Source organism: Bos indicus x Bos taurus, chromosome 1 (assembly GCF_003369695.1).
Source record: "Bos indicus x Bos taurus breed Angus x Brahman F1 hybrid chromosome 1, Bos_hybrid_MaternalHap_v2.0, whole genome shotgun sequence".
Classification (NCBI taxonomy): domain Eukaryota; kingdom Metazoa; phylum Chordata; class Mammalia; order Artiodactyla; family Bovidae; genus Bos; species Bos indicus x Bos taurus.
The window spans coordinates 58,712,025-58,737,551 of NC_040076.1; the positions used below are offsets into that span (position 1 = coordinate 58,712,025).

At 40.1% G+C, this 25,527-nt stretch overlaps 1 protein-coding gene across 12 annotated transcripts in view; it reads right to left on the minus strand.

Annotated features, from left to right (window-relative positions):
• Positions 1 to 564: 564 nt before the first annotated feature.
• Positions 565 to 25,527, minus strand: part of ZBTB20 (zinc finger and BTB domain containing 20) — an 819,533-nt gene continuing 794,570 nt past the window's right edge. For all 12 annotated transcript variants that reach the window (XM_027525147.1, XM_027524738.1, XM_027525072.1 and 9 more), the window contains one exon: positions 565 to 24,790. In XM_027525147.1, the coding sequence (XP_027380948.1) occupies positions 24,369 to 24,790 (422 nt within the window). In that variant the 3' untranslated portion in view covers positions 565 to 24,368. The remainder of the gene's footprint in view (positions 24,791 to 25,527) is intronic.

A 25,527-nucleotide genomic window follows, 5' to 3' on the forward strand; every position in this document is an offset into this window, starting at 1 on the left:
ATATAAGGTTGGTTATTTCCACAGTAGGCAGAGAGATACTGGTACAAGGAGCAGGGGAAAAAGGTGAATCAATTTAGGTAACAGTAAATGAGCCATAGGGCTTCCCGCTGGTAAAGAACCTGCCTGCCAAGCGGGAGATGTGGACTTGATCCCTGGGTTTGGAAGATCGCCTGGAGAAGGAAATGGCAACCTACTACAGTATTCTTGCCTGGAAAATTCTGTGGACAGAGAAGAATGGCAGGCTATAGTCTATGGGGTTGCAGAGAGTCAGACATGACTTACTGACTAAGCGACAAGTACAACAACAGCAGACGGTCCATGTGCATTTATGAGGCGGTGTCAGGAGGCCCAACTGGCCTTATATTTCCCCAAAGTGATTTCAGTATCATCGATCCTGGAATTCTTGCTTATCGTAGCAAGAGGGTTGATATGTTGAGAACTTTTCGGGCCCTTTAGGTTTAATCCTCAATTTGGATCATCTCAGACTAGACCCAGGCCACACTGTATGAAAGAATGTGTAAAAACAGTGCCACTATATAAAGAAGACACAATAGGAAACCAAGAGAAGAGTTTTTTTTTTTTTAATTATTCCTTCATATTCAAACTTCACAAACAGTGTGAACTTGTACAATACCTCAGAAAGTGAAACTTACAAAAAAAGTGCTGGTAACATTTAAAAAAAAACAACAAAAACCCCAAAAAACAAACATCATTCTTAGCAACATCAATTACTCTTCCACACAAAACAGAAACCTTGTAAAATTTATTTTCGTATTTTTAAGGCGTAATACTTCCGTATAAAGTATATGCAAGAGATAAAACTTCACAGTATTCCAAAATGTCACAATAATAATAATAATAATATAGTATAATGAAGCGCTACAGTTAATTTTCTTTTTTTGAATGTTTTTTTCCTGTTTAAATAACAAATACAAGTCACAGGTAAATATACGTGAGAAAAATACGAGGCTAATATTAAATGGCAGGTAAGGATACTGTCACTGTAAGAAAAAACTGGCAGGATGTGTGTATTTAGTCTATATTTTAAAGCACTTGATAGAAAAGGCGTATGCAAGGTTTTTCAAAACAAGTTTTTGTTTGTTTGTTTGATAACTGACAACAATTTAAGAGTATAATGAGGAAAAAAAAAAAAGGAACAAACTCCCTCTCAAAACTATTGACCTGCTCATTCCAAACCACATGTGTATATTGACGGGTGGATGGGTGTGTGTGTTCGTGTTTCCATGGGTTGAACGGTACACAGACTGATACAACAGTGTCCCTTGTCCACCTGCAAGGATTGGAGGGGACAATCTCTGCGGTCATCAAGCCTAGGTTCCTCGTGGGAAATTATTCTTTCAGTTTAAAGATCTCTTTTTCCTTGCCTCTCCCTCTTTCCAAACTCCTCCCCAATCCGCAGGTCCTCAGACTGAAAAGACAATCTGGTTAGAAAAGTTGCCCTCCATTCAAAATTCACTGGGAAATAGAAACCGCGTAAACAGTGACAACCACACAAGACACTGAAAATACCACTTGGACGAATGAATATATTTGTGCATGTGGGGTGTGTGTGTGTGTGTGTGTGTGTACAGTAGCAATTGCAAAAAAGGGACCATGTTCCTTTCCATACTAAGATACAATGTGATAAGAAACATTTCTGTGCAGGGAATACGGTTTCTTCGAATCTTATCACAACACTGTGGCGGGAAGATCAGGAAACGGGTTCACCTTTCAGCAGTCACCACAGTAAACTTCACTGAGAACACGCAGGCCCCGCCCTCTAGTCTGTGCGCATGCGTGTGTTAACAGCTAGCCATTCAGCCAACAGGTAACAGAAAGACAGCAGATAGCAAAACACGTCAATAAGGTGCTCAAAGAAAAAAGTGGCACCCATTCCTTGAATGGGTGGCCACATTAAGGTGCTTCAAAAAAGGTTTTTTTTTTTTTTTTTCAGTTTTATTTCAAACATTAAAAGAGTACTGGTTTGCACATGGTAGTTCTGAGTCAGGCCAAGGGTTTTGAGATTTCTGACTTCTTCCACTGAAAAGGGCTTTCGCTGTAGTCATTTTGCTCAGTTTTGTTGTGGGTCATTTGAGTTAAAGAAAATTTAATAGCCGAAAACTGAAATCAAATCAACATGACGAAAAGAAATAGGTGAAATGTATAGAACATTACTGCATTCCCATTGGATCAAGATGGTTTCGCCCATTTTTCCTCTTTCACTAACACTGTTCCTTTTTTTCTTTGTTACAATCCATTCCTTGTGAACATACAGAAATGACCAAAGTCACTGCAAGTGGCTGTTTTTATTTTTTGTGATCTGTTGCAAGAGTCCAACCTTGTTTCCTCTGCTGCTGTTTGTGTAGCATCTGGTTTTGTAATGAGCATCTGGATTTATGTGCATGTGTGTATATATGCACATATACACACCTATACATGTATAATATATACACTATATATATATGGATATATATAGGAAGTGTGTATACATTTATACATAATATAGTGTATATTGTTTCAACTGGAGATAAACTGAACTGGGTTCAGACACTAGCACATGTTTATCTTTCCCCTGCCCCCTCTGTACATTTTAAACAGTCTGGAGCTTTTATTTATTTTTTTAAAGTGCATTTTCAATGCAGAATAACTGTAATCCAATGATTTCTTGGAAAACATTTTTGATGAGAAAAATCTGACGGTTCTCAGCCCCCAGTAAGAGAAACCCGGGTTCGGTCGTGCCAGGGGCTGATGTGGCAGTGCCAGGCTTGTGCCTGAGTGATTACTGGGCGTTCTGGACTCCGGGCACCTCAGTAGCAGCAGCAGCAGCACCTTTGGGAGAAGGCAGAGATAGAAGAGGAAGGAGGAAGGAAAGCTCAGGTGAGGAAGGATGAGTTTGCGGCGTGTTACAGATCAGAAGTGCTCACCATGTATGGATGTGTGCAGTTCCTGCTCGGCTTCGGCTAAGAGATGCCATCTAGTCCCCTCCCCACCAGTGGACACCAGCCTCCCCACGCCCCGCCCGCTCCAGCATTGCCCGGGCATCCCCACTCCCCAGGCTGACTTTGGGTCAGCTCCCTGTGGGGATTTGAGTGCCAGCGTCCAGTAGGAATAAGGCACCAGAGAAATCAAAATGTTACAAAAAAGATGCAAAACCCCGTTTCAAAGAGCCTCTCCCATTGCTCCATTAAAATATTGCATGTGATACCATTCGTGTGTAAAATGTGTCAAATGCAGTCTCTGAAAGGAACTGGAGGCCCGTCAGCACCAGAGATCTTTAGGAATGCACCCTTTGTCGAAACACACCCACGCCCCCCACCCCCATGCCCACCCCACGCCACATGCATAAGCACCAGATTGGGAGAACAAGGTTGTGCGCCATTGCTCACCTCATTTTTGAGAAGGATCAAAGAAGTCTATGAAATCAAATTTTCAGGAATTGCTCGAAAATTAAATGGGTGTAGGCTGTCATGTATCTGGTCACTGGATGCTCTAAATGTCCAAAGAATATGATTAAGGGGTGGAAATCTTTGTACTGACGTTTGGGGAAATGTGCTAAACAAAAATTACTTCCTAAATGACACCCAAGTCCTCCCCCACTAACATTTCAACCTCCTCTATTGTTTAAATGCTGTAAAAAAAGAAGAGGTTCATCTAGCTATAAAAGGAAAAAATGAAGGCACATGATTTTATTCGGTCCCACAATCCTTAAGAAAAATGGTATTTTGCAAGTATGTGTGTCTGTGTGTGTGTGTGTGTGTGTGTACACGTGCACACAGGTATGAAATGGGAGACCAAGGGCCATTGGGGCAGTCAAAGGAAAGTTGGAAAAGGAGAAGAGGGAATTTCAAGACAGAGAGAAGAAAGGAGAAAGGAGGAAATGGAGGCCTCTCTTCAGCTTTCTGTCACAGACAGTCTCCAGATTTGGCTGCTTTTGGGTCCAGAACGAAATTCATTTGTCTTGGTCTAGAAAGTGCCCCCAGTTTAAATATCTCCAGTTAATCATGTTACAGCTTTTGGTGTTTCCCTTTTCCCTTCCCTCCAGCCAAATGATTAAAAAAAAATCACAGTTTTAAAAAATTATTTTTTCAATGTTGAAAAAATATGGAAAAGCTATTGAACAGCCTTAGGGCACTCTGCCTCTCCATCTTCACAGTGAGCAGATGGATAGACAAGCCACAGAGTCAAAGATGAAGCAGGCAAGCTCCCTTGTGCTAGAGGTCCCTTGCCTCACCTTCCCCAGGGCTGGGGGGCCCTTCATAGCATCCACAGCATTTTCTTTCAACTTGATCCTCCCTACCCCACCCCATCCACGGAAGGTGGGCTGCTGAGAGAGGCAAAGCCATTCCACAGAGCAGAGGTCTTAGAAGACAAGGATGGAGGTGATAGGGGTCGGGGAGCTCTCCCCTCAGGCAGGTCAGCACTGCTCTTGGGCAGGATGGGAAAACTGCCCACTGACAAGTTGAAGTCGCACTCACATGGACTTCATGACCCTTCAACTCTCAGGCTTGCCATCTTTATGCTTCTGTGGCCTCAGAGTTGGCCCCCAGTCCTTAAGAAGGCAATGATCCAAGACAGAGAGGCGGAGTCAACCGGCTGTGTCATACAAAAAAGGGCTACGGACAGTGGGATTTCATAAAGGAATTTAACTTTGGTTTTCCAACTTTTTCAAACCATAAAAATTAAAGCAGGGCTTCAGTGGCTTCCATCATCTGACAGCTGTTACATTTTTCTCATTTGGCAAGGCTAAGGCGGGGGGGAAGAGAAAAGGGGTTTCCCATAATTGGTCGAAGACACAGGGTGGTAAAATGCTTCCACACTTAAACTCACAGTCCAGTGTTTTTGACATTTCATAAATAGCTTTTTTTTTCTCTAAAAAAGAATAAAACAAGAACAATCCCTTTACTTACTCATCTGAAACAAAATAAACAGCAGTGGGTACAAACTTCTTCTTGTAACAATTACAAAAAACAACAATATAATCCCAACTTTTAACACGCATCTTGAATCAGTTATTTTTTTTTTTAACCTCAAAACTGCAGCATATCCTTAAGGGCAAACTTTTCGATTAGTTTTTTTCTTTTTTTTTTTTTAAATAATGTCTTCACCAAAAAAACAGTCTTGTACCAATAAAATGCATTCAAAAATAGAAAATATTACACAACAAAAATATGTATCCTTCCTTTCCAAAAAAGATTCTTCACAAAAAAATGTAGAAAAAATTCCAACAATTTTTTTCCTCTCCTAAACATTAACTTTCAGTCTAGGGCACGATTATTTATTGATTTAAATGTCTGCTTTTGCATAAAACATGGAAGATGCAAAACAATTACTGTATAAGGTTTGTGAAGTTACGTCTACTCCCACCCCAACTCTAAAACAAAACAAAACCAGAAAAACCCAGCAAACATTAAACAAAAGATACAACTGGTTGACTAGGAAAAAAAAAATCTCTGTTTCGTTTCACTGTGCATTTGTATGGGTTAACTGGCTCTCTCAGTGTCTGGGAATGCTCAAGAAGGGAGACCAGATTGGAGTCAAGAGGCTCTTTAGCATGAGCTGATGTTCTGAGAATCCTTTACAGTCTCGCATGTCATGGGCTTACCTGCTGCAAATCCTCAAGGAGAAAAGAAACATCCTGCCTGAGGATGGGCAGAGGACTAAGCTGTGTCCACACTTGTACTGTACAAATACCTCTATACAAGCCAGTTTCTCCATCATAGCATGTTTTTCTTCCCCCTTACAATAGAGCTTAAGCCTAGAAGAAAAGGCACCAGAGAGCTCCAGTGGTGTGTGGAAGGCTGGGGCCATTTTCTCTGTAGTCACCTTGCCCACATTGAACCAGTTTGGGCATTAACTGTAACAATAATCAGATCTCTAATCTTAACGGAATGTCCTATTTTCCCATCCCCACTGAATCCAGGTATCTTTTTAATTTCAAATGTTGTAGCTTTTAAACGATTTATTTTTTCTTATTTGATGGCATTTCTCTTTCCTGTGGGAAGTATTTTGTATGGTGTTTTCAGTACAAACAGATTTTTTTTTTCCCCTATTACTTACTTGGTTGCTGGTTTTTTCTCTGCGGTTTCTGTTCTGTTTTGTTTCTGATTTTTTAACAGTGAAATATGTCCAATTTTATTTCCAGTGCATTAAACAAATTTTAAATTAAAAGAAGAAATAAAACTTTCCCCCCATCCTTGTAAAGGAAACGACTGGTAAAAGTACAATATAATAAAATCAGGCATTGCCAAAAACAGCATGATGTGCAACCTCAATTACATTAAAGAAAAACAAACAGACAAACAAGAATTATAAAACATAAGCATGAAGGAGCCAAGACTATGTAATCCCAACTATGGTATGACTGGTAAGCACTGGTTAAAATAGGTAAGGCTACTCTTAGATTTCTAACTCGACATAGTTAACCACTGCTCTTCGGTCTTTTCCTTCTTAATCTTTCACTCACTAGTTCTTTATATCTTTAAAATGAACAAATTTGTTTTTATATTTTTGGTCTACAGTAGAATTACATATTAATAATATAATAAACAGATACTTCATTAACAGATTGGTACTGCATTCATGTGGGGAAAATAGAAAAAAAGCACTCACAGAGACATAGCAAATGGACTCTATTCTCATAAAAATAACCACAAATATGATAGAAATTATCATCAGGGCAACAGATTCAACTGAAAACAGGGCAAAAAAGAGATATTTGGGGTAATACAAACTCCTGACAAGTATGCCCTAGAATTGCAGCCTCCAAACCTTTCCCATGATTTCCACCTTTCTATAGGATCACTCACAATTCAAATGGAAATGGAAACAAAAGGAAAAAAAAGTGGACAGGTGATTGAGCAAGCCAAAGCTTCCAAGTTATCTTAGTTGACTGGTCAAGACCAGCTGGAGAGCATTCGAGAAACTGGTACGTCACAAGGGAGACACTGATGGTATTTGTTTTTAATTTTGGAGGGGTTCCAAGACCACTGTTAAAGAGAGAAACCAAGGAACCAAATAATTCTTCTGGTACCATATATTGAAATGAAATATAATTCCAATAGAGAAGATATGAAGGTGAGTTGGAAAAGAAGAGAGAGGAGAAATAGGCAACCTTTGGGCTCCACCTCCCTTTGTTTTCTTCAACACGTTGGTTTCCTTCTTTCTGAGCATCCTTTAGGATTAGCTCTGGGTCCCAATGTCCTCTGAGCAAATATGCATCAGCTCAGCTTTTGACATGACATCTATGCCTACTGGCTTCCCCAAGGGCTCAATGGCTCTGCAGCCTCCCCACCCCCATGCCTTTTACGAAGGAGGGAAGGGTTATGAAGCTGTAATGACAGAAGCCTTTCCACTAACCATTCCTACTTGATGGTTAATTCACACCGATGGTCCAGTGTGGGAATAAAATAAGAAGGAAAACAATTGTTAAGAGCTGAGCTTGGTAATCAACAAGTGTGAAGTTGCTTCCAGGAAAAAAATAGAAGAAGAAGAAGACAAAGAAATGGGATCAGTCAGAAAATACTGCTTTTGGTTTCTTTTCACTTGGAACTATCCTTGTTTTTCTCTCATTCAGTCGCTCCAGTTTAACGTTTAGAATCTAGTGCAAATATCATCACATCACAGCATTCCAGGAGCAATACCCTATCCCTTCATCCTAGGTGAGTATTATCCCTTCAGACCTCCTCAGGAGACTGGGGCAATGATCCAGGAAAGCATAACTAAACCGATTATTATTAACCTAGGACTTGTACAACAAGAAAGGCACTATCACAGCAGACCAGCCTCAGCATTTTCCTTGCCATGGGCATGGATGTTTTAACCCCTCCAGCAACCACAATGAAACCCAAACTGTGGCTTTTCCAGTACTTGAATTCATTGGCCAGTTATCTGATTTCCCTATTGGCCCCGCTGTTGGCTCCAGCCACGCAGAGCAACGACCTGCTCTGTGTACGCGCTGCCCCATGTTTCACCAATGATCCTTGTTTGGTTCTTAATGATTTAGCTCACTCTCTTCCATGGAAGTTTCTTTCTCTCCATCAGTCTCCAGGTCATGACTCTATTAAAGACTAATTTACAGTGTCAAGTACTATCGTTTATTTTTTTCCCCTATTTTTTTTAAACTTCTAACCAATCCCTAAGTCATAGAGACAATTCAGTAGCTCCTCTAACAACAAGTCTCCTGTTAAATATCACTGTGAACAGAAAGAAAACGTTAAGTATCATCACTTGACCACCAAAGCATATCCCTTGAGCCTGTTCTATTTCTTCTGCCTTGTAAGAAAGGAAGTGGGGCTCTAGAGATTAAAATCTTTGGTGACAAAACTGGAGTGGGTATGCAAGTTTTAAGGAAGAAGTTATTTTCCAAAAGCCTCAAGAGAAGTATCCTAGGACAGTTAATGTGAATATATTTTAAAAGGTCAATTTTTTCTGTGTATAACTTTGGTTTGGTACAGTCAGTATCTTCTCAGTGCTTACCCAAAACGTATCTCTAAGTATCTGTTAAGAGCTCTGAATTTCGAGTTTCTTATTTAAAAGGGAGAGAATACTTTGAGTGCTGAAGGTATTGCTTACATTAGTTCTGAAAGCTCTAAATGGAGTCTTCTGCCTAGCAAGGCTGACAGCTTCCTTAAAAAAATTTCAACTTGGAAAAGTAGATTTGGATGGATACTAAGAGGGAGAGAGAAAGACAGGTATCACCCAAGAATCTTCCACATTGATGCCCCAACATGTGACAGTGATAGAGAAATTCAACAGTACCCATTGATAGGAGCTGTGGTCCTTTCCTACGGAACCAGAATCTTCAAAGCTGTCACCTTGGATACTGGGAGAGTCCTTCAGCATCTTCACTCTTCTATTATTATCTCCTACACAATCCATTACTTTTCCTGTGGCCAAAGAGTCTTTTACTAATAGTCACTAAAGAGCTGTCAAATTCTAATTATTTCTGAGATTTAAAAAGGCAATAAAAATAAATCAAATAAAGGAATACTGAAAACAAAACCAAACCAAAACCAATCCAACTTCAAAACTAGGCTTTTAGGCACTGTTAAGGTCTTCTGTTTTAGAAAGGATAGTCTCTGATGGAGCAGCTAGTAAGTAGGTTCCGATGAATCCTCCAACTCTTCCTCCAATTTCAAAGGTGGCCTAGCTTGTTTCAAAATAAACCTTTCACCTCACTGGTTTTCATGTTTATTGCACTGTTCCCTTACTGTCATCTTAAAGGATTTTTACCACATGCATGGCCTTCCTCTTTGGTTAGCCTGATCTAGGTTTCACCCAGTGATGAAAAAGCATGCTCAGGCTGAAAGGATACCTCCAGTACGGACAAGATGAGGTTTTTCTGAAAGGAGGCCCTACCCCTGGCCAAGGTGAAGACTTCCCTGTCACCTCTGTTGGCTTCCTCACCATTGAAACTTTTACTGAAAGCTTAGTTGGAGACAACGTTGGGCAAACTTCTCCTCTTAAACATCTTCAATGTACAGTACTAACTCAGCTTCTTTATAATAAGAAAACAGATCCTATCAGCATGGCAGTTGCTAGGCCTGATCAAGAGCTGGCAGATTCCACAGATTCTCACCAACCTCGATAAGACCGAGCATGATGAAAACAACCTTCCGTTTCTGTGGTGCTTCTAGTTTCGTAACTTGCATCTTTCTTTCCCATACCTCACACACTCTCTCCCGGCACAAGTAAATACATTTCAGTAGTGCAATGCAGTGCAGTCATATTTATTTAGTGCAAAACAAAAACAAAAACAAAAACAAAACCAGAAAGCCCTATTACAGACCCAAGCTCAACCCTAAACAACACTTACTAAAAGTTACCAGTGCCACAAAAGTGGGAAATTCAGTCTGTACCTCACACTTCTGTGAGTCATCTCTTTTATTGTCCCTGTTTGTTTCCAAGGAAAGAAACAACTAGCAAACACCTAGGCATTATTCTGTAAAATGTTAAGCCAATAGGCAGAATATAAAGGGAAGGAGTTGAGTTGAAACCAAGGGTAGTATTTAGAAGAGGAAAATAGCTATTTAATGCAAAGGTCAGTAGTGGTTTTTATTGAATGGTTTTCATCATGTCAAATGGCTCCGATGCTAAAGGGAATAGGTACAGAAAAAGATAAAGCTTTCCTGTTTCCCAAAACACGGTCCTAAATTTAACAGTGCTGGGTTCTTATTTTTGAATAGTGCAATCAGCTTTTCCTCAAGGGCTCCAGGCAGCAGCCACCTTACCTAACATAAATAGAGATACTAAGAGCACTCACTTTTTCACATTGACCTCATCTCTCACCTCAATCTTGTCCTGTCCACTTTTTCTGACTTCACATAAATACAGATCTACATACACATACACAGAAATTCTCAAGGCCCCTCTCAGGATGATAGATTGAAAACGGGTACAAATAGCTCAATGACACACTAACACAAAAAGTACAATTATTAAATATAAAAGTGAATTATTACACCAAAATTGAGTCTGCATTGTACCTCTTCTAATATTATTAAGAAAAGAAAAATTCATAGCAGGATGTCTGATGGAGCTTACTTTTTGCTTGAGATTCATCTGGACTTAGTTTGGGATACGGGAGTACTGAGTGATTCTGGAGAGAAGCTTTGCCTTTGACCATCCTCCAGCATCATTCTCTCCAGTGTGTCTGGGTCTCCACCCTCCAGGTGTAAGTCTGCTTGTCTGCACATACCCACACACACCCTGGAAGTCTCAGGAGAATCAATATGCAGTTTAGAATAGATTCTAGAAACATTTGGCAGGGTGGGGTGGAGGGGTCAGCACACTCAAAGTACTTTGAAACAGTATGTTCCCACAGAGTTTCTTGATTCTGTCAATTTCTTGCCTTGGTTTGCCATGAGGATTATGAAGAGACTCTACTTTCATTTACTCTGAAAACCACAATTCTTTTAACAATAGAGCAAAAAACTAAATTTAATTAGATGTATGAGAGTTACCCTTAATGTATATCTCAATAGGCCCCTGGGAAAATGTAATCAATGGGACAAAGGAAGGGGTTTAAATGATGACAACGCTTCTGAGAATTCTCTCCTTCAAATCTACATATAGATCGCTTCAAATCAAAGTTTGTGCCAGGGGCAGAGTAACTCGCCTTACTTTTCAAAGAACCCTCTGGTAAGTGAACTAAGCACTTTGGTCTATGTCTAAATCTTGTATCAGATTTGACCATTACTTTATTGTCAGTTCTTTCTGCATAAGCCCCAGAAAGCAGGGTTAGGAATAGGGGCAGACAAAGTCTATAATTTCTCTTATATGGGTTTGATAGTATTAAGAGAAGTCTTAAATCACAAAGAAATGAGGTTAATTCTTAGGCTGATAATAGTGAGAATGGGCGAGAATGGCAAAGGGTAACGGTGCTGACTTTCCTTGCTAACTCTAAGAACTGGCTGCAGGAATCCAGAACTGTATCAAATTTAGTCCCATCACATGGTCCTGTTTTCCCTCTTTGCTTTTCCTCTGTTCACTTAATTGAAATTGCAATTATTTTAAAGATTCAGCCATGAATGCAAATTATAGCACAAAAGACAGGTTATAAAAAGGTTGTCAGGCTATCTGTAAATTGAGCTGAGTTGAGAACAGTATGCTTGTATGCTTTCAAATGAAGCAATACAATGTCCTCTTTTTTTTTTTTTTTAGTTTCTAATTTGGTTTTTCCTTCTTGTTTAGTGGTGTGAATATGCATGGGTGAAGTACTGCCAATGCCGGTCTCCCTCTGTGATTGTCCCCTCCAGCGCCAGGTTAAGGAGACGTGAGGCAATGGAGGATGTTTCACCATTTATGACTGTGAACACATGCAGTTTTGAAATGAAGAGAACAGAAATCTGAACAATTATAGCAATCCATAGATCCACTGGTTTTGTCATTTTAGTAGTATTCTCTTTTTCTTTTCTGGTGATTCTGTACTATAGTAATAAAAAATATCCAAAGAGGGTTTTCATTACATTATCCTCAGCCTTATTTCCAAAATTTGAGGAGGCAATAAGATTTGTAGTGTGTAACTCTATGACCTTCCTCTGCAATCAATTCCCATAAGTTTAGGTAAATGGGGTTTCTTTTGCAAGGAATAGCATTTATTTTAACTATTCTACCCTCAAAGTGAAGAGAGAATTTTTCTCCTCAAAGTTCTCAGGTGCTACTAGAAAAGGAAGATAAGCTTTTCACAGAGAAAAGACTCCTTAATGATAGAATGGAAGGCTTTTCATTCTAAGAGGGAAAGGAGTAAGATAAGAGTGGGCAGTGATTTGACTGATGCCTAGGGCCAGGAACAGTATCAAATTAAAGAATCAAAACTTGACTGTCTTGAGAAGAAAGAGATAAAGGCTAACAAACAAATCAACAAACAAACTTTACTAAAATACACATTCCTCCAGTTTCAGGTTTCTAAAAAGTAATAATTATGCTTAAATCAAGGTTTACAGATAGCAAACAACTGTTTTAATGTGTACAAGTATTATCCCTTTGCTTTACTATGTTAGTTTCACTTTCTTTGAAGGAATTGTATCTGTGCACACTTGTCCTAAATCCAGTGCAGAAAATAAACTGGTTTGTTACCAGCCTCAATCTCAGAACATTTCCTAAGCTATATTTGCAAATCCTAAAACTACGTATCTGTAAAATTAGATGCAGAGTTCCTGAAATGCATTGTGGTGGTGGTGGGGACAGGGGGAGAAAGCAAGCATTTTATGGAGGGAAAAAAAGGACATCCCTTCTTGTCCTCCCAAATATATACTACCATGTTTCTGACCATTATTTTGCTGCATTAGTTACTTTAGGGCTCCTGACAGATGTCAGCTTAGAAAAGTAGGAGGCTTGAAAGCAATAAGAAATTCACGTCCTGGACTAGCTAGAATATTAAACAGGATTTAGACATTAATCTAGACTCATGCAGAGGCTGTGGTGAAAAATCCAGGGTCTTGGGGCTAGAGCTCTTCTTGGAGAGCTAAAGGAACAATGGTAAGAAGACATCCTGAAAAAAAAAAAAAAAAAAGAAGGCATCCTGGGGGAATCCTGGTGATACACTGGACCAGGTAGAACCTACAGAACCAGATCCTCTCCTCCTCCACATTATACTTTAAATGATGGCATTCAGGATTTAAAAGAGAGTTTTTTATTCTTTCAGAAGTTAATGCCTGAGGAGAGGAATACTTTAGATGAAGAGTACTGTAAAAAATAGAGTCAGAAGGGACGAAGGAAGAGAAGGAGATAGGGATGATGGGGAGAATATGTTCAATTAAAATGAGTCATAAGCAACATAATACCGACTTTAAGAAGTGTTGGTTTCCTGTCACATTCATGACTCAGAGTCTTTTGAATCTCTTTATTTCATCGTTCTCTAAGGTGTGAGATGATGTTAACAATTGGTTTGATTACAGTAAAAGCTGGGTCAAGCCTCAAATCAAATTCAGGCTCCATTTCTGACATGAATGTTGCTTCTGTTTGTCAACAGGTAAAGCAAGAAATGAAAGCATACCCCTGTGTGCTCAAAACCTTTAGGTAGCACTCTAAAGGCCATGGAATGGTCCTCCCAAGGGCATCGAGCCAAAGCAGTTATCACAATAAGTGTTGGACTTTCAGGTCAAGAAAGACTGTGTTATAGAGTTGCTTGGACTGTGTCCTAAACATCCTGTAAAGGGGTAGAGCCAGAACTCTGTGGGTCTTTGGGACAATGCTCTGGCAACTAGATGGGAGTAACTCATTGAAATGAGACCTAGCATGATGACCACCAAGTCACATGGTGAATGCTTAGGTACTAGGGAGTGTATTACACGGCTCTTCAAGTATCTGATCTGCCCTAATATTATTCTATTTAAGCACAGATTAACTTTACCTTTTAAAACACATCTGGTTGCAAAATAGACATTTTAGAAACTTTAGGAATCCTTTCATCCCTTAGTAAATTACTGCTTAAAGTTCTAAACCAATCAACAATTGTTTTTCAAAAAGATAAATGCAAGAAAAAAATTCTTCCTAATTGTCTCCTATGCCTTTGAGTGAAAGTGGCTTTACTTGTTTTAGAAGAGCTCATTAAGGCTTGAATAGTTATCAAAATTATTCTGAAATGTGACCCCTTTCATTAGATTTCGCTAGGTCTAGCCTCTGGCAACTATGTCATTTGGCTAAATATTAGTAGGAGTCAAAAGGATCATCATTGATGATTTTTTTTCTCCCCCTCAGAAATAGTCCACTCATATCATGAATTCGAACACTGTGGTATTTAAGAAAAGAGGGAATAAAAAAAGTCAGAAAATATTTTTCTCTTTATCTTTGGCCAGATGTGAAGGTGAAAAGAATTCATGACCTCAGCTAATACGGCTGACATTTAAAACTGTGACTCAGGTCCTCCCACTCTCAAAAGAATATTGATAACTTTGAAGGCCTGAAAGTGCAGTGAAGACATGCTTCACTCTGCCTACGAGTCTGCTGAGCTCACTCGCGACAACGTTCGTTAACCACATAAAGCTTAAAGAAGGACATTCAGAAGGGGGCAGGGGGAAGGGAGGGAGACGAGCCCTCAGGGGTCATGATGACTTTCTTAAGGCAGTGAGGAGAGGAACAGGTAAAGCATTAAAGAGAAACAAGAAATAATAATAATTAAAAGGAAAAAAGAGTGAGGAAAAGGAAAGAGAAAAATAGTACAGTTTATACAGTGTGGGTATCAAGGGGTCCAAGGCAAAGGAACAGTTCCTCTCACCCTCAACTCACAATTATGGGCTTCCCTGGTGGCTCAGTTGGTAAAGAATCTGCCTGCAATGCAGGAGACCCGTGTTTGATCCCTGGGTCGGGAAAATCCCCTGGAGAAGGAAATGGCAACCCACTCCAGTATTCTTGCCTGGAGAATTCCATGGACAGAGGAGCCTGGCGGGCTACAGTCCACGGGATCGGAAAGAGTCAGACACGACTGTGTGACTAACTTTCACTTTCTTTTCAGTAGAAATATATGTAGTTGAGAACTTTGGAGAAACAGATGGATAATTTGCTTTTGGACTCAATACTCCTTCCAAGCAGATCAGAGCAGGTAGTTCCTTAATGAGTACTGGGAGTGGAGGGCAACAGGAGAATGGGGTGGGATTCGGAAATAAACATCTACTAGAAAAGATGAAAGGGAGGAATTGGTGTTACACTGAGAGGCCTTAATAGCCATTCAGTGTGGGAAGGGCTCTCACGCTGAGTATGGTGAACAGCTGTTTTCATCTTGTCCTGAATGTGGAGTTGGTCTCGGGCACCCAGGATAGATGTGAAGTTTATCCATCCGTGGGTTGTCTAGGCACTATGTTGAGTAGCTGAAGGAAGCTGAAGAAGCTCTTTATCTAAAATTACTGTTTGAAAATACTTCTTGCTAGGGAAACAGGATGCCTATTTCTGATGTTTCCATGGGGGCCTTAAAGAAGGAAGGCACCAAGTCCCCACCTTAGCAGACAACTGGAGATGCTGAGGGTGACATAGTATCTACACATTTCTGAGTTCTAGTTCTATCAGCCTCTGTCACGAAAAAGTCCCTCAAATTCTGATTTTATTAAAAAAAAACTCCTAGGAAAATGAATATTATATTGCTAAGCTGCCTCCAGGGAAGCACAGAAGACAATTTAAAATAATTGCAGGCATACTGAAAACAGAAAGGAGTCAGTAAAGAGCTAGTATTAAAAATCAGTATTTGAAAATACAGTTGGGACAACTAGGCATTTAACTGCCTCTTCTTCTCAGATGAGCAGCCCTTTGAAATGCAGCCTGTAACTGTTGGCCAGATCATATGGAGGTTACGTGGCCCCTTGGTCATATTTTTAAAAGCAAATATAGACAGTGACAGTCCTAGAGGGGATCACAGATACATTCATATGCACTTCTTTTGTTCTTCAGATATTGAGAGGGTCAGCTAAACAAGATCACTTTGACTATGAATCTCTTTGTGTCAACCATACTTAACAAAGTTTTCACTTTCCTACATTTGCTAAGTCCGAGCTTAAAAAAAAAATTCTAAAATCCTGTAAAGACAATACTGAAGCTGATAATATAAAAAGCAAACTAGAGCAGTAATGATTATTATTAAATGCACCAGATTAACTGCAGCAGGTTGGTGATGGGTGATAAATGTGAAGAAATAATATTTCAATCAACTTGTGATTGTAGGCAGATTCAAAAGGAAAAATGAATATAATGTAATATATATTTCAATATAGAGTTGTTACATATAATGTGTATGTTCTAGCTTTCAGAAATACTGCAATGTAGTGTACTGTACTTAAGTAAGCATACCTAAATAGTAACTGATATTCTTCCACGAAGTCACTAGTACTGTTAATTAAAAAAAAATTCATTTTTTTTTCCAGTAAAAAGAAATACCTATGGTTACAGTCACAGACTTCTTTTGGATATAGAAAGACAATATACATTTTAAAAAATAATAACAACAAAAAAGATTGCAACTGTAAGTAGCCTTACTTAATGGGAGAGGGGGAAAGTCACCAAAACAGAAGAGGAAAGAAAATGTCCTCTGAATTCTGTGAGCAGAAATAATCCACATGTCATAAAAACTAAGAAGCCACCTAATAAAAGAAGGGCGTGGGAGTGGAGAAAACTGAATTCGACTGTTTCCAGGCCACCCTTCAAAGTCAGCTGTAAGAGCCAGGTCCGTTGGTTCAGAACAGTCCACTAGAGCGCGTTCTACTTTAATGTTTGAGCTGGGCAAGAGCCGTCAATTCTTAGAGATTACCAAAAAAGATTCTTCTGAGAGTCTATTGGTCTGCTAGACACGGTAAACAACCCACTCCTGGAAAGACTTAGGCAAAGGCCACACTGGTTTCAGGAGACACAGTTTATGAATGGTGATGGTTTCCTGCAGATGCAGGCAGGATTAAGGAAGCTTTAGTCTGGGAGTCAAACTCACAAGTGGGTGGGTGTTTGTGCGCATACACTGGGTTGCATAGAGGAAAGGAATGGAGGCCTTTGAGCCACGGAACGGCTCAGGCCAAAGTCTGTACGGGCCTTGCCTGCCTGGCCCCGGTGCCCCTCCTCCACAGGAAACCTGGGCGAGAGGGGGTGCCCCAGACTGCTCTCCCTCTTGTCTACTTGCCAGTGGAGGACATCTGTTCTACCTTCTTCTGGAGGAGAGCAGCCTGTCACTGTGGGTTCGCTGTGGATCCAACAAGCTGCCTTTGTTTCTCCCAACTCTGACATGCTGCAAAAAGCAACAGAGTGGGCAGGTGACTGGTTCCTGGGAAGGGAGCCACCAGCCTTGAGCACAATGGTGGGAAGAGGCAACTGTATCTATGCACCAGGACCTATGCCTATGTGTGCTTTGTTTGAGATGCACACACGACCAGACTACAGCAAGCACACACGCAAAGACACATGTCCACACACACGTCAATAAACCCCATAGAAGCGCAGTTGGTTACATGCACTCTACTTCACACAAGCATATTCAAGTTTCTCATGAAACGGGTATCAGAAATCACTGATGGTTGGGCTCCTTCAGAATGTCCTAAAGCCTCATCACAGACAGTGGACAGCACTAACGCATCCAACTAAGGCAACAGAGCAGAAGATACGTGAGACCTCTGACCAACTAGAAATTCCAGACTCTGTCTTGTTGTCACCGGGGAATATGAACGTGGCACAGTTTTGTACTGAGAGCACCTCACCCTGCATGTGTACATGCATAATGTATACTCATTTACAGACATTTTGGACAGCAGCTGTGACATACTAGATGGGTTAAGTCCCTTTCGTTACTAGAATCTACATATAAATTGCAATGATTTTGCTGGGCAATGACAAACTTCTGTTGCAACAGTAGTAGAAACAGATGTCTCCTAGGGGGTTAATTTTTTTTTTTTTTTTTTTTTTCTGTCTTGGGTGTATTAGAATCTCATTGAAGCATTTTGAATCAAGGAAATCACTGAATTTGAAAGAGGGCTAGTTAGGGACTTTTTACACTCTAATTAGGTATCGCAAAAGCCAGGACTCCAATAACTGTAGCTAGATTTTCCCTACGATCTGCAGATTGTGCTCCTTCATTGAAGATTTGAAAGTTGTGAGTTTGCATTTAAACAAAAAGCCACCAGATAAACCAGATGCTCACTGAAACTGAGAAAAAAAAAAAAAAAGTTTAGCGATATACACTGTACAGGAAGAGAAAGCTTTTTGTTGAGATTGTTCTCCCTGCTAAGGAAATGATTCAAACCAGCATCTTAGGCACCTGTGATCATGTCTCATGGGACTCACTATTTAGCTAATAGGATGTCTATTTTACATGCAGCCCAGACCTATGTTACTGAAATAGGATAAGAAATAGCAGCCATTCCTAAAAGCAGCCAGTTCCATACAAGTTTGGTGCCTCCCTGTAAAGTCACTGTTTCCATAGTCTTCAGTCATGAATAGGGCTCAGTTTTGCGATAATGTAACCATTAAAAGGCAAGAAAGGGTCACATCTTCACACCCTTTCAATCTCTCTATTTCTGTTCTCTTCCCTGGGCTTTCTGATTTAAGGCAGTAATTCTTTACTATAAGTGGCTTCCTGTGAAAATACCTTAACTGAGGTCACTTCAGATTAGATTTAGTCTGAAATTATTCAGTTTTGGGAGCAATAGGCTGGGCCTGAAGAAACACTAGAATCCAGGCATTTTTGGTCAGCAGTGTGGAAAACTGATGTTTCTTGTTTCAACACAGGGCATTTCTACCCCTCATGCAGTGAAATACATAGTTGTGAAAAGGGACCCATGCTGTGCAGCCCTCATCTTCTACCTCTTCAGCCTAGAAAGAATCCAAACAGACCCTCGTGCTTCACACCATTTCCTGGGATCTATTCACGTGCACCACCGACTGCTACAGAGTCAGCATTCTGTAGATATTCAGAGACTGAGCAGGATCTTTGGGGTGTTTTGGTCAGGTTAATCATTTGAGTATCTAGTACTAGAAATGATGCTTTGGGTTAGTAGTTTCCAGACTCTGTGTTTACGGGAACACTGAGTCACCACAGCTTTCCTTCTTGGGGAGGTTGATGCAGCATCACAAATGGCAACTCTGCACAAATAGCTGTTGGGAATGTTCTCTCCAGAGCAAGAGCTCCTCTGTGCCCCTTTTTTGTCTCCATTTGCAGCCCGAGCACCAAGGCAGAGATTGTTTTGAAAGTTTGCCCCGTGCCATCTATTTCCTGGGCACCTAGGAGAAGAGCCCCTTTCTCTGCGAGAACACAGAAGGGGAAGCAGCTGCGGCCACCCCTCTGCAAGGTTGCACTTGGCCTTGGGGAGCCTGGTGTGGCTCAAGCACCCTCTTCACACACTAGGCACTGAGGGGCACTGGGTTGCCTGGCTCTTCTGTGGAATCAGGGAGTCTATTGAAATTCTAGTGCGCCCTTCCTTTTGTTTGATACCAAGTCACATGGTTGTGTCTTTAGTGTCCTGTTTTTCTCTTTATAAAATCTTTCTCTGGGGGACAAAATTGGCCATTTAAATAAAGTTCTTTTATAGCGAGTAAAGAGGTTTCTCAGAGCCAGAAATCACTCAAAAGAAAGTCTGTTGACCCTACTCGTGGAAAATCCCAGAGCTTTCTCTAAATACATCTTGCCAAACCTCCTAGTTTTGTGACTGGATGCTTTCTGGCTTCGCATTATTGGGTGCTGAACACATTTTGCAAACCTTCTATTCTCTTTCCCATGGCTCCCAGGTCCCTGGACTTCAACTCATGACTACATTAAAGAATTCTTTTATACGATGTCTTTTAAGTCAGGTCACAGCAGACAGGGCACCCCCTCCCTTCTCCTAAATTCCAAGGGCATCTCAGGAGATGCCTACTCCTCCTTTGCACGTACTGGTGGTGTACTTGGACGATGGGGGAACAGGAAGTCTTCAGGACCAGTGTGAAACTTACACACCCAGAGGAAACCTTTTCTCTTTTCATATCACAATGCATGCATTCTAACTGCTCATGAGTTAGAAGTTTTCTTGGTCCTTATACAATGTTGGGCTGATACAAAACAAAACCCTGTGACTTTTAAACAAAGTAAATTCAAGTCTTTCTTTCTAAGGCCAGGAGCTACTGTGACCTCCAAGATGCCTAGGAAGAAATGGGCTTCAGCCTGAACAACAGCGGGAAATTATCCACGACACTTACTCATAGAGCATTAGGAATCTGGGGAAGAAAATGTCTATAAAATTGTATTAAAAGCTAAAGTTTACAATGCAAACTATATAGTAAGAAATATTTTGATATAGAGATTTTCATTTCAGATTCTTTTTTGTCCTGGCTTGTTTCTCAACCTTTTCCCCTGTGTAGATTTGTATCAGATCCATGTGTCCCAATTTCTTCCCTTTTTTGGATTCTATTTTACTTACTGGGAGTTAGGGGGGTGGGTACAATTATTAGAATTTATTATATTAATAGGGGCAAAATTGCTTGCTCTGTGAAGATGCTACTGATGTTTTAGAGCTAGACATTTTGTTTTTCATAAACTACATCTAAATGTCTTGAGATAAACATCCCCCTTTGACTTTTCTCCTTTCCCTTGTCCAGCTAATCCAGTTTTAAATCATAAATTGCTTAAAAAAAAAGTACTTTTCCATACCAGTTCTTATTCCCTGTACTTATCCTAAGAGGTCTTATATCTGGAACATTTGATTCCATTACATCTATTTTTTTTTTTCCTGGCTACTGAAAATTTTCTTTTTTAAAAGCACTCATTAACATCCCAGCATGACGTTCGAAATGTAAGAAGATTGTTGGATTTGAAACTAGAAAATAAAAAAGAATCCATGCTCATCTTCTGTTCTTAAAGCAAAATGTTTCCCCTTTCCTAAGATGTTGGTGGTTATTTAATTTAAAAGGAAAGATTGATAAACTAAAAGCTCCTTTATCCCTTTGAAACAGGTACAGACTGGTTTATTTCCCCTAATGTAGGTCAGTTTGGAGAGCAGCTCTTTCAGAGACCAGAGTATGGAGTAATGACCCCACAGCAAGTTCCCTCTCCCCAAACTTACATCTCCAACTTCAGTTTAGCTTCTTCCTTTCTCCAGAGGACAACCTGTCAACTGTTTTGGACTATGAGATGTCTGGGAAGAATATACACACAGTAAGAAAAAGTCTACTGCTATGTAAACCTGGATAGCACATATCATTAAAATGATTACCTCATTAAGAATTCTTTAGGGGTCCTCCAACATTTAAAAAACAGAGAGAGAAATACTTCATTTGAAGGGGAAGGATGAATATTAGGGTTTAAACTCAACTGGAATTTTTCCCCCTACATGTTCTAGAACAAAAGGTAAATTTTAACCCAATTGCTTAGTTTTTTTATGTGACAAATCAGCATTTAGGCAAATGGGTCTCCCTCAGATTTGAGAAGCAAATAGCTGAACGTGGTCCATACTGGCACCCAGGATCAAGTTTCTGGGGATCCTATAATGTTGTCTACTTTGCTAAGATTTGAGTATGGACACCATTTTAAACCAGCTACTGTCAAATAATTCAAAATATTTTAAAGTGGCTCTTGACCTTCTTCCATTTGTAACATATGCTGAGTGATTTCATGTCATTTTCCTTTAGATTAAAAAGATCTTTTTTAATGTCAATTTTTTTTCTGTGTTACATCATGGGTTGAATGACTTGTTTTTCAAAATATCAAAATTCTATGACACGGTTAATTAACTAATGCTCCCTCTGTTGGTAGCAGGTGGAAATACTGGAGTCTAAGATAGCTACTTCAAAAAGCACAATTAGCAAAAGAAAATGGACTTTTTCTTATTTCTGAAGCTGTTTCCCACCAGCTTTTAAAACAGGTCAATTTTGGATACATAGTTTGTGGTAGGACTCCTCTTAGAAATCATGATGGGCAATACTTGAAGGTCAGTTAATCATCCATGGCTACATTAAAATTTCTAGCAAAATATTTACTGAATTAAGGACCAAGGACCAAATCAAACTCACATATACGCCAGCTGTACTAACCTTATTATTTATCAGCAAAAACTTATGGAAAAGATACAAGTGAACCAATACTAAAATAATGAGTAAAACCAATTTAGTTATTACACAGTTGCTTCCCTTGGAAGATTTCTCCCCATTTGTTGCACAGTTGTTTTTTTTTTTTATAAATAAGTTGCTGATAGGAAAATTAAATGCAAATGCAAAGTAATTTTGAAACTGAGATACATCTTTCCTTCTTTTTTTTTTTAACTGTAGTTTAGTGTTTCTGCTTTGTTTAAAGATTTACTTTCCCCCTTACAGGTATTAAAATATGCCCAGCAGTGAAATCACCTTTGGAGTTTTTATAAGGTTTAAGAATTCCTATGTTTGAGTTGGAATCCCTTTAGGACACTGTCTATAATGGAAAAATCTCTATTCTGATACCTTAATCAGGACCGAGGAGAGAAATCTCAACTAGGAAGAGAGAGTGGCATCTAAGATGATGCAATGAACTGGTGGTCTTCCGGACGATGGACGTTGGGCATCTGGGAGATTTTTGTTAGTTTCTTTAAAACCTTACCAACAAGCAAGGATTGACAAGGCATCTAAAGAATAATCATCTTAGTTAGCCCTCTCAATCAGGGTCGGAACAGAAACTGATCTTTGAAAGGAAGAAAGTGATTGTGGCATTGAGGCATACTGATCTGCAACAGGCTTCTGATAATGCCGTTCTCTGCAGTTGTGAAGGGTGAGGAGGGACAGCAGAGTTTCGTGAACTCCTCCTCCCGGCTGACCACAAAAGGAAAGGACCCATTTGTCAAGACTTCTAGAGTACTAGTGTTTCATCAAAGAAAAAAGGTAAAGTCAATAGAAATTCTAGAATCACAAGATCTCAATGAAACTTTCAGAGAAGCAAGACATCTGTTTCTGAACGATAAAGTCCCTCCCGTGAAAAAGAACAGAATTCTAGATGAATTGGTGAAAAAAATATTCAGTGGAGCAACATAAGCTTGCTAAAAGTTGAAAAACTACATATCAAAATACAAAGCAGCAGTTCAAATTACAGCAGGGATGGGCTGGCCAGAGGCCCTCAACCCAGGCAACACTTAAAATAATAAAAATTAAGAAAAATTTAAAAAAATATGAAGAAAATATCCTTCCTCTCTTTCAAATATAACTTTAATTGCCTTTTATTCTTTCTATCTGGAAGCAGTATCGCTAACCTTAACAGTCTTGACTTACCAAAAAATATATATATGTGTGTGAAATAAAATAAAAGAGAAGGGATTGGTGGCAGTGTATGCAAAACCGAAATGAAAAAAAGAAATTACTTTTAACAATCTCACTTTTTTTGTATTTTTTTTTTACACAAATACTGTTGTAAATATATTAAAAAAATCAGCATTCTATCTGGTAAACGTCACTTTTGCCCCTCTATAAAATTTTGAATTAAAAAAGCCTCAAGAACTTTTTATTATTCCCCCCACCCTCCATTTCTCTTTCTTTTTCTCTTCCACAAGAATATATCCTGACACTTTTTTTTTTTTTGCAAAGATTGTTGGAAAGAATCCTTCTCTTGTACCTAGAAACGTAGGTGCAAACCTCTGATATCTTTGTTTTATCTGCATTCCTGCCTTTCATGAAAGTCCCTCTTGATTGTGCTGAGGCTGGAGCTCAGCGAAGACACTGAATAAATACGATAGCCACTGTTGCTTGATGCTTGTCCAAGTCTTCCTGGCTTCTGCTGAAAGGGGGGTGTGGAGGAGGTGGGCCAAGGTGTGTGGACCCAGCAGAATCTGGGGGAGAAGCCTGCCATTTGCCTTCCCCACACCATCAAACCTACACCCCCTCCCACCCCCACAGCCCTTTTTACAGAAATCAGACAACGTGGCAGGTGGAAAAGAGCAGGGCCTTCCCTCTGGGTTTTCAACCAGAAAGTGATATATTCCACAGTTTTAAATGGTTACTGTGAAGTCCAAGCGGCCAGAATTGTGAAAATGTCCACTGAAACACTGCAAGCGGTGTACTTAAAGACAGTAGGCCTTTTAGATTTTGTTATATATTTTTGTAGTGCTCTTCACAAGTGAAAAAAAAATTTTTTTTTTTTTACTTTTTTTTTTTTCTAAAGATTTTTTTGTAAAGAAGGGTTGTATTTAGAGGCCAGTAGCTAGAGATCCAACCAGTGGACCTCCGAAGCACTACCAGGCCTTAAGGCCACCATCCAAGGGAGACTGGGAGAACTATTATTCCCCCTGAGCCTCCAGAAATGTAATGTACCAGCAGGCAAAAAACAGTTCTTCATGTAGTACAAAATGAAACGAAACAAAAACAAAAACAGAAAGTAAAAACGAAACCAAAACATTTCTTAAATTCTAGTGCCATAGCTTTTTTGTTTGTTTCTTTTTTGTTGTTTTGTTTTGTTCATAAGAAAGAGAGAAAGATACTACTTATCCATCAGACACGTGCATCCTCATGTGGTCGTTGAACTGCTCGATTTGGTCAAACTTGGCTGGACAGACGGAGCAGACGTAGGTGGTCCCCTCCGTGCAGGCCCCCACCCCGGGGGGGCCGGCGCGGGACCCCGGGGGTGTGCCCGCGGGAGGGGTCCCGTTGCTGGCGCTGTGCAGGGCCACGTGCCGCTCCAGGAGGGTCTTGTGGGAGAACTTCTTTTTGCAGATGTAGCACTCATAGGACTTCTCGCCCCGGTGGAGGCGCATGTGCACGTTGAGGGAGCTCTTCTGGGTGAAGCGCTTGTTGCAGATGCTACACTGGTACGCCCTCACTCCCGTGTGTGTTACCATGTGCTTGATAAGGTAATCCTTTAAGGAGAAGGAGCGCCAGCAGATGCTGCATTGGTGGGGCTTCTCACCTGGCCACAGGGGAAAGACAGCAGGCAGAACGAACAGAGCGAGACACAGCCAAGGAGGGAGAACAAGAGACAGAGAAACAAGACAACAGAAAACAAAAACAAAAACATTAAAAGAAACATCTAATTGGTTAAGGGAGCACCCCTGATTGGAAAGATCCAGTCCTTCCTGGCCTCTCATGGTCTGAGAAACCTTGCTTCAAGGTGCTGCCAGGGAAGTCTAGACTGCTTCAGGTCCCCATGCCAGAAAATGGTTCTCTTGGAAAGCTACATGACCTTCTCCAGTAAAAGTCTTCTAAGATCATTCTGTGGAGAGAGAGAGTGCTACTTCAAGGGGGTCACTTTCAATGCCTTCATTAGCTGTATGTCTGCTATTTGTATCATCAAGCAAATAAGAGAGAGAAAAGTTCTTTGGAAACATAGGGATCTCTAGAATCTTTGGGAACTAAGGATGGTGGTGACATAGCTTGCCTTTCTGGGGACAATAATCATGTCCAGTATTTTGTCTAGCAAATGCACTCGTGCCTTGATCATAGGTCTGGAAAATATTGGTTTTTTAGGAATAAGTCATTCTAAGGAGCTATGCCTTTGATTTTTTTAAAATGTATTTTAGATAGAAATCTTCTCAAAATGTAACTTTAGAGAGTTAATTGGTTATTCTGTCTAGACTGCCCTGAGCTGCAGACTGGCCTTGTCTTGCGTGGAGGTTGAGTAGGTGGTAGATAGCATGATGATCTCAG